We start from the raw sequence: 14,385 nt of genomic DNA on the forward strand, positions 1-14,385 counted from the left end.
TGGTTGCCCTGAGGATGAACATTATTTGAGGGCGATCCTCATCAAGATTGATAATTGTGCTGGATTGTCCTCTACTGATGATAGCTGAGATGAATTTATCACAGAGTCTTTTAGCCACAGCCTCGTGGAACATTTCTCATAATTTGTTTAACGGCTGTCTGAATGGAGTCATTTGACTTCTCTGAGGTGGTCTTTGGTTTCACATTTCACAAGCTGAGACTTAGATATCTGACTTAGGTCACTCATACTTGATAATTATACTCTTTTATCAAACCAAAGTATGGTCAACCTCACAGTTAGTTTCTGGTTTGCTTAACAATACAAATTGGGATAAGGAAGGAGGGGGCAACTGGGAAGAATGTGCATTTGGACTGTTTTTGCACTGATATCAACACCGATACGTCTGGACATTGGGTTGAAAGAAAATATTGATAACCTTGAATATCCTAATACTAAGCTACACTACATTTTTCAGCACAAGCATGCACAATAGTAAGTGCATTTATATAGCACTTTTTTACTGACACAAGTTAAATAGTGTTCTGCATGAACACATGGGTACATACTGAAACATTAGAAGTAAGATTGCAATGTAAACTGCAAAATAAAGACTTGAAAAATCTTAAGGCTCAATTCCTAAAAAAGTAATAAAGAATACAAAGCAGCTCCAGCCTATACGACATTAATATGTCTACCTGCATGCTGTAGATTTGTCACTTTAGGCTACATTTGACTTTAAAATAGCCTCACAGGTTTATGTTGGTGATGAGCAGCTCAGTTTGGATAATCTTAATTAGTACATCCAGGCAGGGTTGAAATTGCGCATATGACACTGACTTAAAGGGGTATTTTATTTGCAAACATGGATCCCTCTCCAAATCACATTTAACTTTGAAAAATTTTAAATTGCCCAAATAGATTACTCTGGCCAGCAGCCACAAACCAGGCAGTAATGGCCGAAACCTAATGTGTAAAATGCTTCAGTGCTGTAAAATCATATTAGTTAACCTCACTTTAAAAATTCATCCAAACTGATTGCATTAAAAACAGTAAAAACTAGAAAAGCACTCGGAGAGCGTGGACCTCCGCCATTAGCCCTATCTCCCAATAGTGAAGAACCCTTCAAAAAACTCCTGGATCCAGACGGTGATCCAGATCACTCCCAAGATCTTATCAGTTTTTCTTTATGCCATTTCTGACATTTCCTGAAAATTTCATAAAATCCATCCATAGCTTTTTGAATTATGTTGCTAACAAACAAACTAACTAACAAACCCTGCCGATCACATAACCTCCTTGGCGGAGGTAATAACTTTTAACCTCAGTAACGCCAACTTAGTATTGTGTGTCACATTCATAACTGAGAGCCACATCCATTTCCTGAGAGGGGTGGAGTCAGGGGCGGAGTCAGACAGCTCATTAACATTTAAAGCCGCAGACACAGCTTGTTCTCATGCAAAAATCCAATACTGGAGTATTTTTTTCAACGACAAACTTCACAGTCATGTTTTTGGGGAACTCTGTGACCAATATAAACTTATCTTAAAAGGGTAAAATATGTGACTTTTAATGTGTTTTAGAGAAAAATTAATCACTAAAGGTACTTGTGCTGCTACTGCATAGATTGTATACCCATAGACGTCCGCAATTTGCTTCAAAGAGTCTCTTCATTAACAGTATTTTATAGCAATTTCTGTTCTCTGTCATCCCATAGCATAAAAATACATTTTGCCTTATACCACGTATCTGACCTCGTGTTTCTCTCCACTTGTTTTTCTGCTGTGTTACAAACATTACATCTACTTTTCATTGGTCTACTTAAATTTGACTGGGCTGCGTCTCTTCAGCTCTCTTTTATGACGAATAAAGTTTGAAAGTTAGGCTCATGTGATTCTATTTTGACAGCATGTGTCACAACGGTTGTGTGTGGAGAAAGATACTATCGGGTAACTACAGACAGTATTCAAAAAGAAAGTGAATCCTCTGTGTAGATCCTCTTCACATATTATATAGGGGTAGGAGAGATAAGCAGACTTATTAAACGATCATAGCTGGCCTTCTTCCTCTTGGATAGATAAAATAAGTACACTTAAATCCCTTTAAGTATGGATTTTTATCACAATTTTAACTGTTGTGTGCAGTTGTATGATTACCGTCAGAGTCCAATTAATCAATGTTTTTTTAAACAAGTTATTTTCTCCTATAACTAGAAATGAATGCCTTATTTTGTTAGCCACAACAAAAACACAAGCAAACCAACCATTATAGTCGATGTAACGACTCTTTGCCCAGGTTCTCTCTTGCCCAGGTTCAGAAACATCTGCACATCAGCATTCCCCTTTAATGTTGCGGTTCTTTTGTGCTGATAAATGATCCACACCTGCCCTTCACCTTCACCCGCCCTCTTTGCTCCACCTCTGAAAGTCTCCCTCTCTGACATGCTCCAAAATAATGTGTGTTTTCTGAGTGTGTGTCCAAACTGTCAGGTCTTTGCACCTGCAGCATCTCTGAGCAGCTCCACTCTATTGAAGGGGAGAGGGGTGAAGGAAGGAGAGATGGACAGATGCTGGAAATGGCCCTACACCAAATCAATGTAATCACAGCGCTTATCAGACAGCCATTCAATGTGAAGGCAGCTCAACAGAGAGAGAGAGAGAGACAACATGGAGACAGGAAAAGAGAGCCCCCCCCCCCACTCCTCTCATCTCCTTCATCCTTTCAGAGACCCTGATGAATTCCTCGGCTTTTGTGAGTCGGGGGTTATTTAAAAGTATCACCCCTGGAGGACAGTCCCGGGGTTCACAGGGCTTGCTCTTATCGCACGCAGCCAAAGCAGCTCCACCTGAACCCTGAGGACCAAACACATCGATGGACCGGCCCGTCCTTCACTCTTGTCCTGATGCTCACTTCCACTGCAGCTAACAGTAGCAGGGATTTGGTCGCTTTTGGAGAATCAGAACAAAAATAGATGAAGTAAATAGTGATGAAGGTTATTCCTCACCACTGAAGTTTTACTGATAATTTTCCAGGTGTTTTTAAAGCTATAACCTGTGTTGTCATGTCGTTTATAATACACAAACATAGCATCAGTGCTTCCCCCACTGGATCCTGAAGTGAAACCCTTTGAGCATTTTTTTCCTCCTCTTTCTCTGCACATCTGTACATTGTAAAACCAAACAAGTTGAGAAATACTCAGATGTTTTTGTTGAAACTGATTACATCAAAGTCTTTTAAAGAGCAGAAATACAATCTTTGAGTCATCATCACTTGTTCATTAATGTTTTGTTAATTTAATTCCTTTAAAGTTAAACTGCACTGTGGAAACCTTCCTCCACTTAGAATTTTGTTCAAATTCAGCTCTAAGAATTTTTTAAACTAAAATGTTACAGATTAAATGCAAATTTCCCCTTACCTCTTTTTCTTTGAACTAGTTTTTCCAACTGTTCCTTCAAAAAGGTTAAATCTAAAATGTATGAGTTAAGTTGTGCTCCACAGGTGGAAGTTCTATGACTGAGTCAACGACTTCACTTATGGTGCAAAAATGCCCAGAGGCATGCTGGGAAAAAAAACTGCCCAAGCAGAGCCTTAGGTAATGAGCAAGTATTGATGTGTGTGCACCTGGCAGTACAGGTTGTCAAATATATCCACTATAATAAATGTATCTTTCTTACTTAAATTCTCTGAGTATAATTGGATTGGATAGGATTTACTACCCTCTGCCAAAACTGGCCTCAGCAGAACAGCTACCTAATGTGTTTGAGTAGATTTTAGTAAGTTATTTTGTTTTGTAAATGCTACTGGTTAAAACAGGTAATGCAGGTAAAATATATTCATTGGCTTACTGAAATGCTACTCACCCTCTGACTTCTTCCAAGTGGATTCTGGGGTGAGACAGGGGTGTGTCTTAGCTCCTGCTTTTCATTACCTGTACAGATTGGATAATGAGGTAGGTTACAGAGTCGTGAATTGTGGACTGTCATTTGGTAATGTCTAGATCACTGATGATTGTGATTCTTGCAGAGACTGTAGATGACTTTTTGTTGGCTCTTGTGAGTGATGAGGCTGAAGCATTGACAATTTATGTCTCCTGGACCAAAATAAAGACCCAGGCATTTGAGGGCATCTTGGATACTGGCATCAAATCTGTCAGTGGATGGTGTAGTCGTGGAGCAGTTCACCTACCTTGACAGTATACTTCATTGATCTGCAAACTGCAGACTTGGCCTCACACGTGGGGTGATGGGTTCACTGGGCAAGGTGGTGTGGCACTCCCGGTATCAGAGCACGCGGACGAAAGTAGGAGTCATTCGGTCCCTGGTCCTCACAGTCCTACAATAATCATGTGAGACCTGTATGCTGACTGATGGCCAGAGGCTCCAGCTGGACTCCTTTGTGATGACTCTATGTATTGTTGGCAAGACCATGTGTCAAATGCTGATGTGCTCAGGAGGAAGAGAGAGGGGATGTGAAGGGTCAGCTGATGGATACAGAGCAGCAGCTGTGCTTCTACGGGCACCCTGCATGCTTTCCTGAGCCTGATCTAGCTCACAGCAAACTAGGTACCCAGGAGCAAGTGGCCTGACCAGACCTCAGGGCCAATTGCGTGTCATGGAGGGGTCAGCTGGGAGGGTACCTGGAGAGATGGGGCACATGCCTGCGCAATGGCCATCAGGAGGCCAGAGCAGTACAGGACCAAGGCTGGCGTGTTGAAGTGCCAAAGCAGAATTTGCCCCCACACCTGACCTGACCTGACCTGACCTTTAAAGATTGACTAACATGATATCTGAATGTGACAGTTTCTGTCCTTCAGTTATCTTGTTGCAGGGACAGGAGAGGGTGGATGGGTGACTGTATTTCAGATAATAACCTACATTTACATAGAACAGATCCTACAGACATAGAATCTATCACATTGTAGCCCAGCAGCCTCAGATATTAATACTACTTTATGTGTATTGTACTCTTATGAATCCTACAACCAGCAGTTTTAATTCATCCTCCTTCATGTCTCCCTGAAGAGGAATTGATCAAGTCTTCAATGAGGGAAAAATCAAATTGTCTATTAGAGAAACAGAGGAGTGAGGTCCATTGAAGGGATGAAATGAGGCATGAATGGAGTGAGAGAAAGGAGGAGGCAGGATGGATGGGAGGGCCTTTTGTTCACAGAGGAGAGATGGGTAATAAGAGACCCTGAGGATTGTTTCTGTGGCAGCCGATTCATTCGAGCTGCAGAAAAGACGAGCAGCGATTGGTGAATGGAAGAGTGAAGACGGGGAAACAAGTGTGGCAGGCAGAGAGATGATCTGCAGCCGTGCATTGTGGGATTGTACATCAGGTATTGTACTGTAACAAGCTGTCTGTCAGGCGCACAGATCAGAGGAAACTGTTGTTTAGAATCTGTCTGCGTGTTTATGTGAAGGTGTTTTAACGTTGTATAAATAACTGTGAGGAAACCAAGGTGAAGCGTCGCCTCTCTGAGAACATTTTACTGATTCACTGTGGATTTAAAGCTGTCAGAGTGGGTTAGCCTGCAGCTTCATGTGGAGTATGTTTGTAGCATCATGACACATATTTCCCCCAATTTTCCTCCTTTTCTTTTTACACTCACTGTTTCCTCAGTGGGTGAAAAAAGTACATTGCTCACTTCCTACATAGTATTGTTGGTAGGAACAGCACAGTACATCCTGTTGTTCTGTTATACGCTGTAAAAACATGAGGCAGTTTTAGTAACTGGCAGCTTTCTTAAAATTATTTTATTTGATGATCATATCTTTATAATCTAAATGTCACCCCTTAATCTAACATCCAGTTTTACCCAGCGACCAGTGGTAGAATCACAGCCAATGGCGGTAATGGGCCAATACTTGTTAGGTGCGGTATGAATAACATAAGTAATGATAGAGGATGCACCCTCTGGACTCACTGTTCCAGGTCCACTTAAAAATTACGAAGGGGAAAAAATAAACGCTCTGACAGTCTTGATAATGTAAGTTTAATTCAAAACTTGCTTCAGTTAAAGTTTGCAAATCTCATAGCTCTACCTAAAAGGAACAACTCGCAATTTCAAGTTGAAATAGCCCATAAAAGTACACTACCTCCACTAAATCTCATGCAAACTCATGCAAAAGATTACATAACTTCAACTCAAATACACTTTTTAGAGTGTGGTGACACAAAGCATCTATTTCTTTTCTCTTTTTTCTTCTGTTACTTCTTCTTCTTGGTTGTGTTTTATGGAGGATGACAAAGTTTGTGGTATAATGGTAAAGGTTTCAATTCTAGCCTGACAGTGGAGGTCTGCAGCCAGAGTGTCTTGGAGACAGTCGGCAAATTTGCTTGCAATAACTGTGTTGTTTGACATGCACCCAGTTTAGCCAGGTAAACAGAACTTCATTAGTAACTCACCTAAAGGGGTCATATTGTCATCTACTATTGCAGAGGCAGACATGAAAATTGCAAAATGCGTCTGCCCCAACATTATAACAGAGTAGCTGGTAGACTTAGCTTACCATAAACTCTGCAATATAAATACTTGGTTTTTTGACCAGTGTCATTTAACAGGAGTATACTGTTAACAACATCCAACACCTAGTACACAACCTAAACTGAATTGTCACTGGTTTTTGACCTCATATAAAGACATGAAGTAAAAATCAGTTGTACCATGTGAGGATGAAAAAGCAGGATATAGCCCACAGAGATACGTGTTAACTCTTATGGTTTTTGTGTGTGAAATGTTCAAATGAAAGTCTCCTATGTACAGATTTAAAACTTGTTGTTTGTTTTATGACAGACACATAACAAGCAAACCAAAACACAAAAAGACAAACATGATATGTGTCAGAAACCACATATTTTTGTGCAGTTCACATAGTAGTCAGATTTACTGTGCAGTCAGTCTGAACATGTTGGCCCTAATTTATCAAACCTTTGTACAACTGAAAACTAGTTGTACAGTCATTTTCATACACAGATCGGCATTTATCAATCTGGACATGAGTGGCAGTATGCTCAAATCCCGTGCCAGGTGTCAGCTTGTGTACACATGTTTTCAACTCAGTGTGGACTTGCTGTGCAGCACAAATCTGGTGGTGCTAGATGAGATACAGTATCTAAAATGAATTTCATATTACACTCTAGCTTATTTAATGTTGCTCTGACTGGAAATACCACCAAGATGACATGTGCTAGGCTGGCCACACAAAAGACAATTTTGAAAACATGGGAGGCCTCGGACATATGGAGTGACACACCTCTTCTCCCTGGCTTTTAATCAAGGTTGAGTGGACATCTGGCAAAATCTTAACTAAATTTTTAACTTATTTTATTCTATATATTTGCACTGTGTTTATGTATCTTAGTATTGTATCAGTTTTTGTCATTTGTGCTGGTTTGATCTGTACAGCACTTTGGTCAACTCCGGTTGTTTTAAATGTGCTTTATGAATAAAGTTTGAGTTGAGTTGAGTTGAGTTGAGTTGAGCTGAGTTGGCGTTTCAAATAATTTTTCATCTTATAACCCAGATTTTTACACACAAGATTTCCCAGAATCTCTCATGATCAAACCTGTGGAACTTTTCATAATTTTTCATTTCGAGTAAATCGAGAGTTCATGGTTAGTCCCAAAAATCATTTTCCTTCAACTCTGTGCCAGACATATCCTCTGGATGTACACCCCGGGTGTGAAAGCATTTTTGTCAACCTTTTATTGTTAACATAATGGTTTATTTCCTATCTGGGACGTCATCAACCTTGTACCTGCTGGCAAATAGAAAATCAAAAATTTTATTTTCAACTGCTGCAGACTTCTGGCAGGGGTGGTTTTGACCCTGAGCAGTACATGACTCAGCATTTTCTAAAAGTCTTAAAGAAAAAACAGCAAAACTGACTCCTATGAATCACTCACTCTTAGCCTCGCAAGGTTAAGTTTTTGCCATGAATTTTCTGTGGGATGGGAGCCCACTGAAAATTCAGGGCCAAATCAGTGTCCAAAGGGCCCAACACCTCAGTCACCTACACTGAGTCTTTATTATCTGCCCAAATCACTTCCACTTTCCCTCATTTTTTCCCCCTTTACACCTGACTGGTTACTTTGATTGCCTTGCCTTGGCTAATGGTTTTAAAGTGAGAAGGTGGACACAGTTTGATGCAGAGTTGGGTTCATTTTTGTAAGTGGAGTTGATTTTAAAGGTGACATATTATGCAAAAATCACTTTTTCAGGCTTACATAACATAAATATGTGCCCCTGGCCTGTCCACAGTCCCCTCAAGTACCAGAAAAATCCTTTCCTGCCCCCCCCCAGTTTCTTTCTCCACCTTTCAGAAAATGTAGCTAAAACAAGCCGTTCTCAGATTTTCCCCTCATGATGTCATGTGGGGAGTTAACACCACTCAGCTGGCCCTCCCCACTTGGAAGAAAGTTCCACCCACCTCTCCTGATCTTCCAGTCAGGTACCAGCTAAGATGCTGGAGCACAGTGGGTTACCCTGCTGACTGTAATCTGGGAGATTGATGCTTCAAGTCCTAGTTAGTGCATAAGCCATTTCCAATTTGGGCCCTTTGGGCTTTTGGATAAAAATGTCCGCTAAATGACATTGTAACAACAGGAGTGCCAAAACCATTTTCTGAGAGGGGTGTGGTCAGGGGCGGAGTCAGACAGATCAGTGACATTTAAAGCCACAGACACAGAATCAGCTTGTTCTGAGCAGGGCTGAAACAGAGGGGGTTTTAGACGTGCCAAAATCCTATACTGGAGTGTTTTTTAAGCAACAAACTTCACAGGCATGTTTTTGACATCTGAGACCAATATAAACTTGTCTTGAAAGGGTAAAATATGCCCCCTTAATACCCTCAAGTGTAGGTGACATATGCAGTATAGCCCTTTTGTTAGCAGCTTTTTTCCTCTCTCTCAGAGTATGAAAGCTTCATAAAAACACCAGTTTCCAGCCCAGAAAGCCGAGGCTCTGAATATGCCTCAGAGAAGGTCAAAACAACAAAGTGAAGATTTTAGAGGAAAATTAGACATTTCTGCTCTTTGTCCCCTGAATCTTAAGCTCATTCTCTCTTTGTTGTGTTGCTGCAGGTTTGAGCAACGCTGAGTTTCATCATTCGGGGAAGGCCTCATGTGTGAGTGTGAACTGGACTCTGGGTGACACACAGCTGGAGGTGGTGAATACAGCGACAGGAAGGAGACGGGACTCAGGGACACCCTCACGTCTCTGCAAACACACACTGTTCACCCGCTGGAGTCGACTGAACCGCAAGGTGAGAGCAGATGGGCACAGAGCAGTAGGCGAGAGAATATAGAGCCTTTTTAGTGCCTGACTATTATAATTTTCTGTCCTCAAATGATTTAAGTTTCCTGTAAGTCTGTGTTTTCAATCGGCATATTTGCATGAGATCTCAACATTTGTCAACTACTTCAATTTAAGGATGCATATGATTAGCCGGCTAAAGTTAAAGTCCAATCACCAGAATTTCCAGTTGATTAACCTAGTTTATAATATCCAGGCCCATAATCTCAGTCCAATGCTCTGTTTGAACTGTAACATAGCCACTTGCCACTTGTAGCCACTGTAGCACCAGATACCAACTTTGAGTCGTAATGCTCTTTAACTTGGATATTCACCGTGCTGGACTGTAGATACTTATAAGAACAGCACAGTTTAGTACAATTTACATTTCAAAATAAGGATTAAGTTCTCTGTAGTCTGTGTCAGGTTATACTCAGATATAACTAAAGCAACTTCTGAAATTCAGGATAGGGATGTTGGCATTAGCTTGTGGAGCTAATTCAGTCATCCGTTTGTTTACTTTAGGGCCAAAGAAAATCTTTTCTTAAGGCTGAGATTAAGGAATTTATTTGGAAATAAAAGGAAACATCCTTCAAACAAGCTGAAGGAGGCATTATCTCATCAGTGTGAACACAAACCTGGGAACAACAAACCCAGAGAAGGTCTAACTTTTGTGTGTTTTAGCACGTTATTACTACACAATATATAGAACTTTTTTTTATTTTTAGCACTTATCTTTTCTCGCACTTCTGCTGTTTGTCACAAACAGTATCAGGAATACGGGCAGACACTAATTCATAGTAATGCGGAAACATCTGCTGGATTCTAGGAAAGAATGTGTTGCATTTCCTGTTATAGATAAAATCTCTGCTGTCTCATGAAGTCTGGCAGCTCAGATCTTTAATGTCAGCACACGGAGCCGCTGCACTTTCATTCCCATCCTGAAACTTTATGTAACGCACACTGCCTGCGTCGCCAAATGGAGGCCGTTAAAGCATAATGACTATGAAACCATAATTATTTGGAGGAGTATTCGAGGAGGCCCCCGCCCTAAGTGCTCCCTGCGCGCCGCATATAGGAGCCATGCAAGAGCAGTCGCACTAATCTGCAGAAGAAACTTTCTCTCTCCTCCGATCTTCATTGTTTCCCCTCGCCACAATAGGAACGCACAAAAAGCACAGAGAATGTTCAATTGCTTGTGAAATTTAAATGGGGAGATTACACAGCTGTTGAAGCCCCCCCTTCCGCCCCCCCACAAGCACCCCGACCTCCTCCCAACGCCACCAAAATGCATTTGTGCCGGCTCATTCGTTTTGTTTAGTCGCTCTCCTCCTCCTTCAGAAACCTTTCCCCTCTCAACCCCAGCTTTGTTTCCCTCCTGTCTTCATGTTTCTCACTCTCTCCTCCTCTCTTTCTCTTCTGTGCTCGCCCTCTTCTTCAGCTGGGGGTCCACGTGTCAGACTCAGCAGACCGTCAGCTCATGTACTGCGAGGCCAAGATGGCGGCTCGTCCATACCAGACAGTGAAGCAGCAGTGGTTCAGATCTCTGCAGGAGACGGGCCTCGGCACTTGGGTCAAGAAACCGCCAGAGCAGGAGCAGTTCCTGCTGTCCGACTGAGGACAAGTGTGTGTGTGAGTGTGTGTGAGACAGATAAAGAGAGAGTGTGTTTAACCTTTATTTTTTTAGGCTAAGATCCATGATCATCCTCTTTAAACCTTTACACCTGGACATTTCTAGTGCAACCTCTGAACTCAAGGCTAACACCATGTTTAGTTTGTATTTGTGTTTATGCATACAGGGCTGCAGCCTACAAATGTTTCGCTGGTTTAATCAGATTTTGCTCATCATCAACCTTTTTAGACCTTTCATTAACACAAATTAATTCATTCTGAGCATTACCAAGTGGTAATCACAATGTGAGGTGTGAACGCACCTCAGTGCATATTGAGCAAGTTTTGGCATCAGAAAACTTGGACTACATGTGGAGGTGGCCTTCATCTGGGTTGTTTTAGTGATATAGCTCCATGTAGTGTCACGCATTAAAGACCATCCCATCAACTGACGTGACTCAGTTCAGCAATAACAGCTGATTTTTCAGTTCCACAAAAATTCTTAATTTGGTACTGTATTGCCTTTTTTATGACTTTACACAACAATAAAAATGGGGAAATAAGGAAACCATCTCTCAAACATTATCTGACCCCGTTGTTCAGAAAAGAGCCAGCTCTTAAAGCAGGCTTATATGCGAAAAACACATCACGATTCCCTTGTCACTCATCGTCTTGAATTGAGTTGTAATTGCAATGTAACAAGCACAAGGTAGATTTTTAAATTGCATATCACCTTTTCCTTTAAGAGCATGTTTAATGCAAAATCAGGCAGGAAATCTGTTAAATAGGTACAGCTAGCCTCTTAGCTCATGGCTAATTTGGTATTCTTGTTGTTCCAATAAAAGTAATATTCAGGCTGGTAAAGAAATAACTAATGGTTGTCACACTTTCAGAATTAGGAATTACTTTGATATGACTGTTGCAAAAATCAAACAATACTGAAACCTGTTTGATAGCACTGCAACAATAATAGATGATGTGCAAGTTTGATTTGGGCAGCGGTGGTTGGACATAATGTGATGCATTTCCTAGGGCTCATAATTCCTGGCACTGCCACTAGACGCATAGACGCAGTAACTTTGCATGTTACTGGCAACAACAGAGAAACTATCCCGGAAGCACTTCAGGATAAAAGTACCGTATGAAAACAAGAGTCGTCTCACCACAGAAACAAACCGATCGAGCTTTTACTTTGAAAATCACAGTGGAGGTTTACTGTGCCTGTCATGTCAGCCTGGAATGAATTGACAGACAAGGCGCACAAACACACAGGTGCAGAGATCTGCACATGTAGCTCTAAGCAGGAAAGGTTTTTAATCTCTCAAGTTCCAAGGCGGACTTTCAGAAGCTCTAGACTGATCTTCACTTTGTTCATGTTTTAAAAAATGAAGTGAATTATCATGCTTACGCACAACACCAGCTCCCATTGGTTGTGGACAACAGGCATGTCACTGAGAAACACAATTCTGCATACGACCAGACTTAAGTTATAACAAGATACTTAAATTGTTGAGTATTGAGTTCTGCTAACGTAAGCTAAAAATGAGTTTGATCAACTAATTTTTTAACTACCTTTTTTCTAAATTCTTAATTTGTTTAAAACAAGTAAACATAAGTAAATTGAGTTCTTTAGCTTTTTTGGATAAGAAGTACAAGTAACTTGTTTAAATTAAGTGTTTAGAGCAGGTTACAAAAACCGAGTTAGTTCAACTCTGTGTTTCTGAGTAAAATTGATGTTAGCGTTTACAATGAAGAAGCTTTGATTAGTCATTACTACTCATGTTGTCCATGCACTAAACTCCTTCGCTGGCCCAAATGAGTTTCATATAGTAAAGCAAACTCAAGTTTCACCTTGGATCACTCTCAAAAATGTGACAGAAAGATTACATATGTTTACTTGAATATTCAGCCTGCCCATCTGTCACCACTGAGTGACAGTTTCTCTGTATAACAAGTCAAAGTAAGTCTGTCCTACTACTGTAGTATGAAACCAGAATAAACAGATTTAACTCTGATTTAACTGAAATAAAAAGGCTGAAGGGAGGCTGCACCTGTGTTACTTCTGGCAGCTATTTTTAATTTTAGTATTAGTTTTAATCTTTAAATGAAATGCATTTAGTTTTAGTCACATTTTAGTAATTTCTATCCTTTTTAGTTTTAGTCTAGTTTTAGTTGACAAAAACTCAAAACATTTTAGTCTAGTTTTAGTCCATAAAGAGTCCTCACATTTTAGTCTTTACTTTTAGTCCAAGCATTTATTTTCTTGCCTAAATCTGGTACCAAATCATGGTAGTGCGTTCGATGCACTCTGCTAAATCTGGGGTCCCTGCTTTCTACAGCTGAGAGGCAGAATAGCTTTAGATGCATTGTTTTGACAGATTTACTTACAATGGAGAAATGTCACAGACTTTGAATGTCCGACCAAAACTACATTACGTTTTAGTCTAGTTTTAGTCATCTTAATGAAAACTAAACTTAGTTTTTGTCAGTTTTAGTCATCACAGATATATTTTTGTTAGTCTTAGTATGGTTTTTGTCATGGAATAAAAGGCTGTCGAAGACAACATTTTAAGTCATAGTTTTAGTCAACAAAATTAACACTGGGCTGCACTAACTAAATCATTATGCTGCTTTAAAAAAAGTCAGTTCATGGTTTGCCTGGAGAACAAGAGAACTGAAAATCTTGTTTTCATTGGATTTTTAGATGCAAACTTGTGACATTAAAACTCTAAAACCTGCTTTTATCTTCAGATTTCCTCAGTAACTCCTAAGTCAAATCCACTTACTAAAGAGCAACGGAAGGACTGATTTGTTCAACAATAGTTTTTCTGCTGCATGGGTGTGGGTCCTTGCAAATACATGATGTTGAATAAATATTTTAAGCTGAGTGTGTACATTACATACTTATATTCATAAATCCAAGAGGTTTCCAAGCCGGAGAAATTTTAGTTTTCATAGCTGTAACAGTCCCCTCATGTCATGGTGGCCAGCATCGCCAGATGTTAGGTCAGTGTGAAGTGGATGTTATGTTATGTCAACTGCTACATAAGGAAGCAGGAAAGCTGCCACTGAAAGCTGTGGTTTTGCTGCTTTATCTCATTCATTTTTGTTCTGCTTATGTGTGACGGACGACTATTACTCTTTGCTATTATGCGTCATGTTGCCCAGGCTACCCACATCACTGCACCCCCAGCCCCTTAACTTGTTTCTACAAGACATTTCAGAGTCAGTGGACAATGAACTTCCTTTTTTTAGTAAACAGTACATTACTGTTTTCCATTGCATTTAGGAATTTAAAATAAGGGAGAAAAGCTGTTAAAAGTGAGTGAGAGGGCAAGCGATTAGCCAGTGTAAACAAATCTTTTGACCGAGAATTTAGCCAGAGAAAATTAACCTGTGGAGTTCTTCTCATATCAAGAAGTTATGTCCTTCCCGAATATAAAAACCTGGTTTAAAAAAAAACAAATTAAAAAAAAACATTT

General features: G+C 40.3%; 1 protein-coding gene across 1 annotated transcript in view; it reads left to right on the forward strand.

Moving 5' to 3' along the window:
* Positions 1–11,334, forward strand: part of adarb2 (adenosine deaminase RNA specific B2 (inactive)) — a 315,732-nt gene extending 304,398 nt beyond the window's left edge. Inside the window, exons 9-10 of the mRNA XM_041813798.1 lie at positions 9,082–9,263; positions 10,734–11,334. Coding sequence (XP_041669732.1) covers positions 9,082–9,263; positions 10,734–10,910 — 359 coding nt within the window. The 3' untranslated portion in view covers positions 10,911–11,334. The remainder of the gene's footprint in view (positions 1–9,081; positions 9,264–10,733) is intronic.
* The last annotated feature ends 3,051 nt before the right edge of the window (positions 11,335–14,385 follow it).

The sequence above is a fragment of the Cheilinus undulatus genome, linkage group 19, assembly GCF_018320785.1.
Source record: "Cheilinus undulatus linkage group 19, ASM1832078v1, whole genome shotgun sequence".
Lineage (NCBI taxonomy): Eukaryota > Metazoa > Chordata > Actinopteri > Labriformes > Labridae > Cheilinus > Cheilinus undulatus.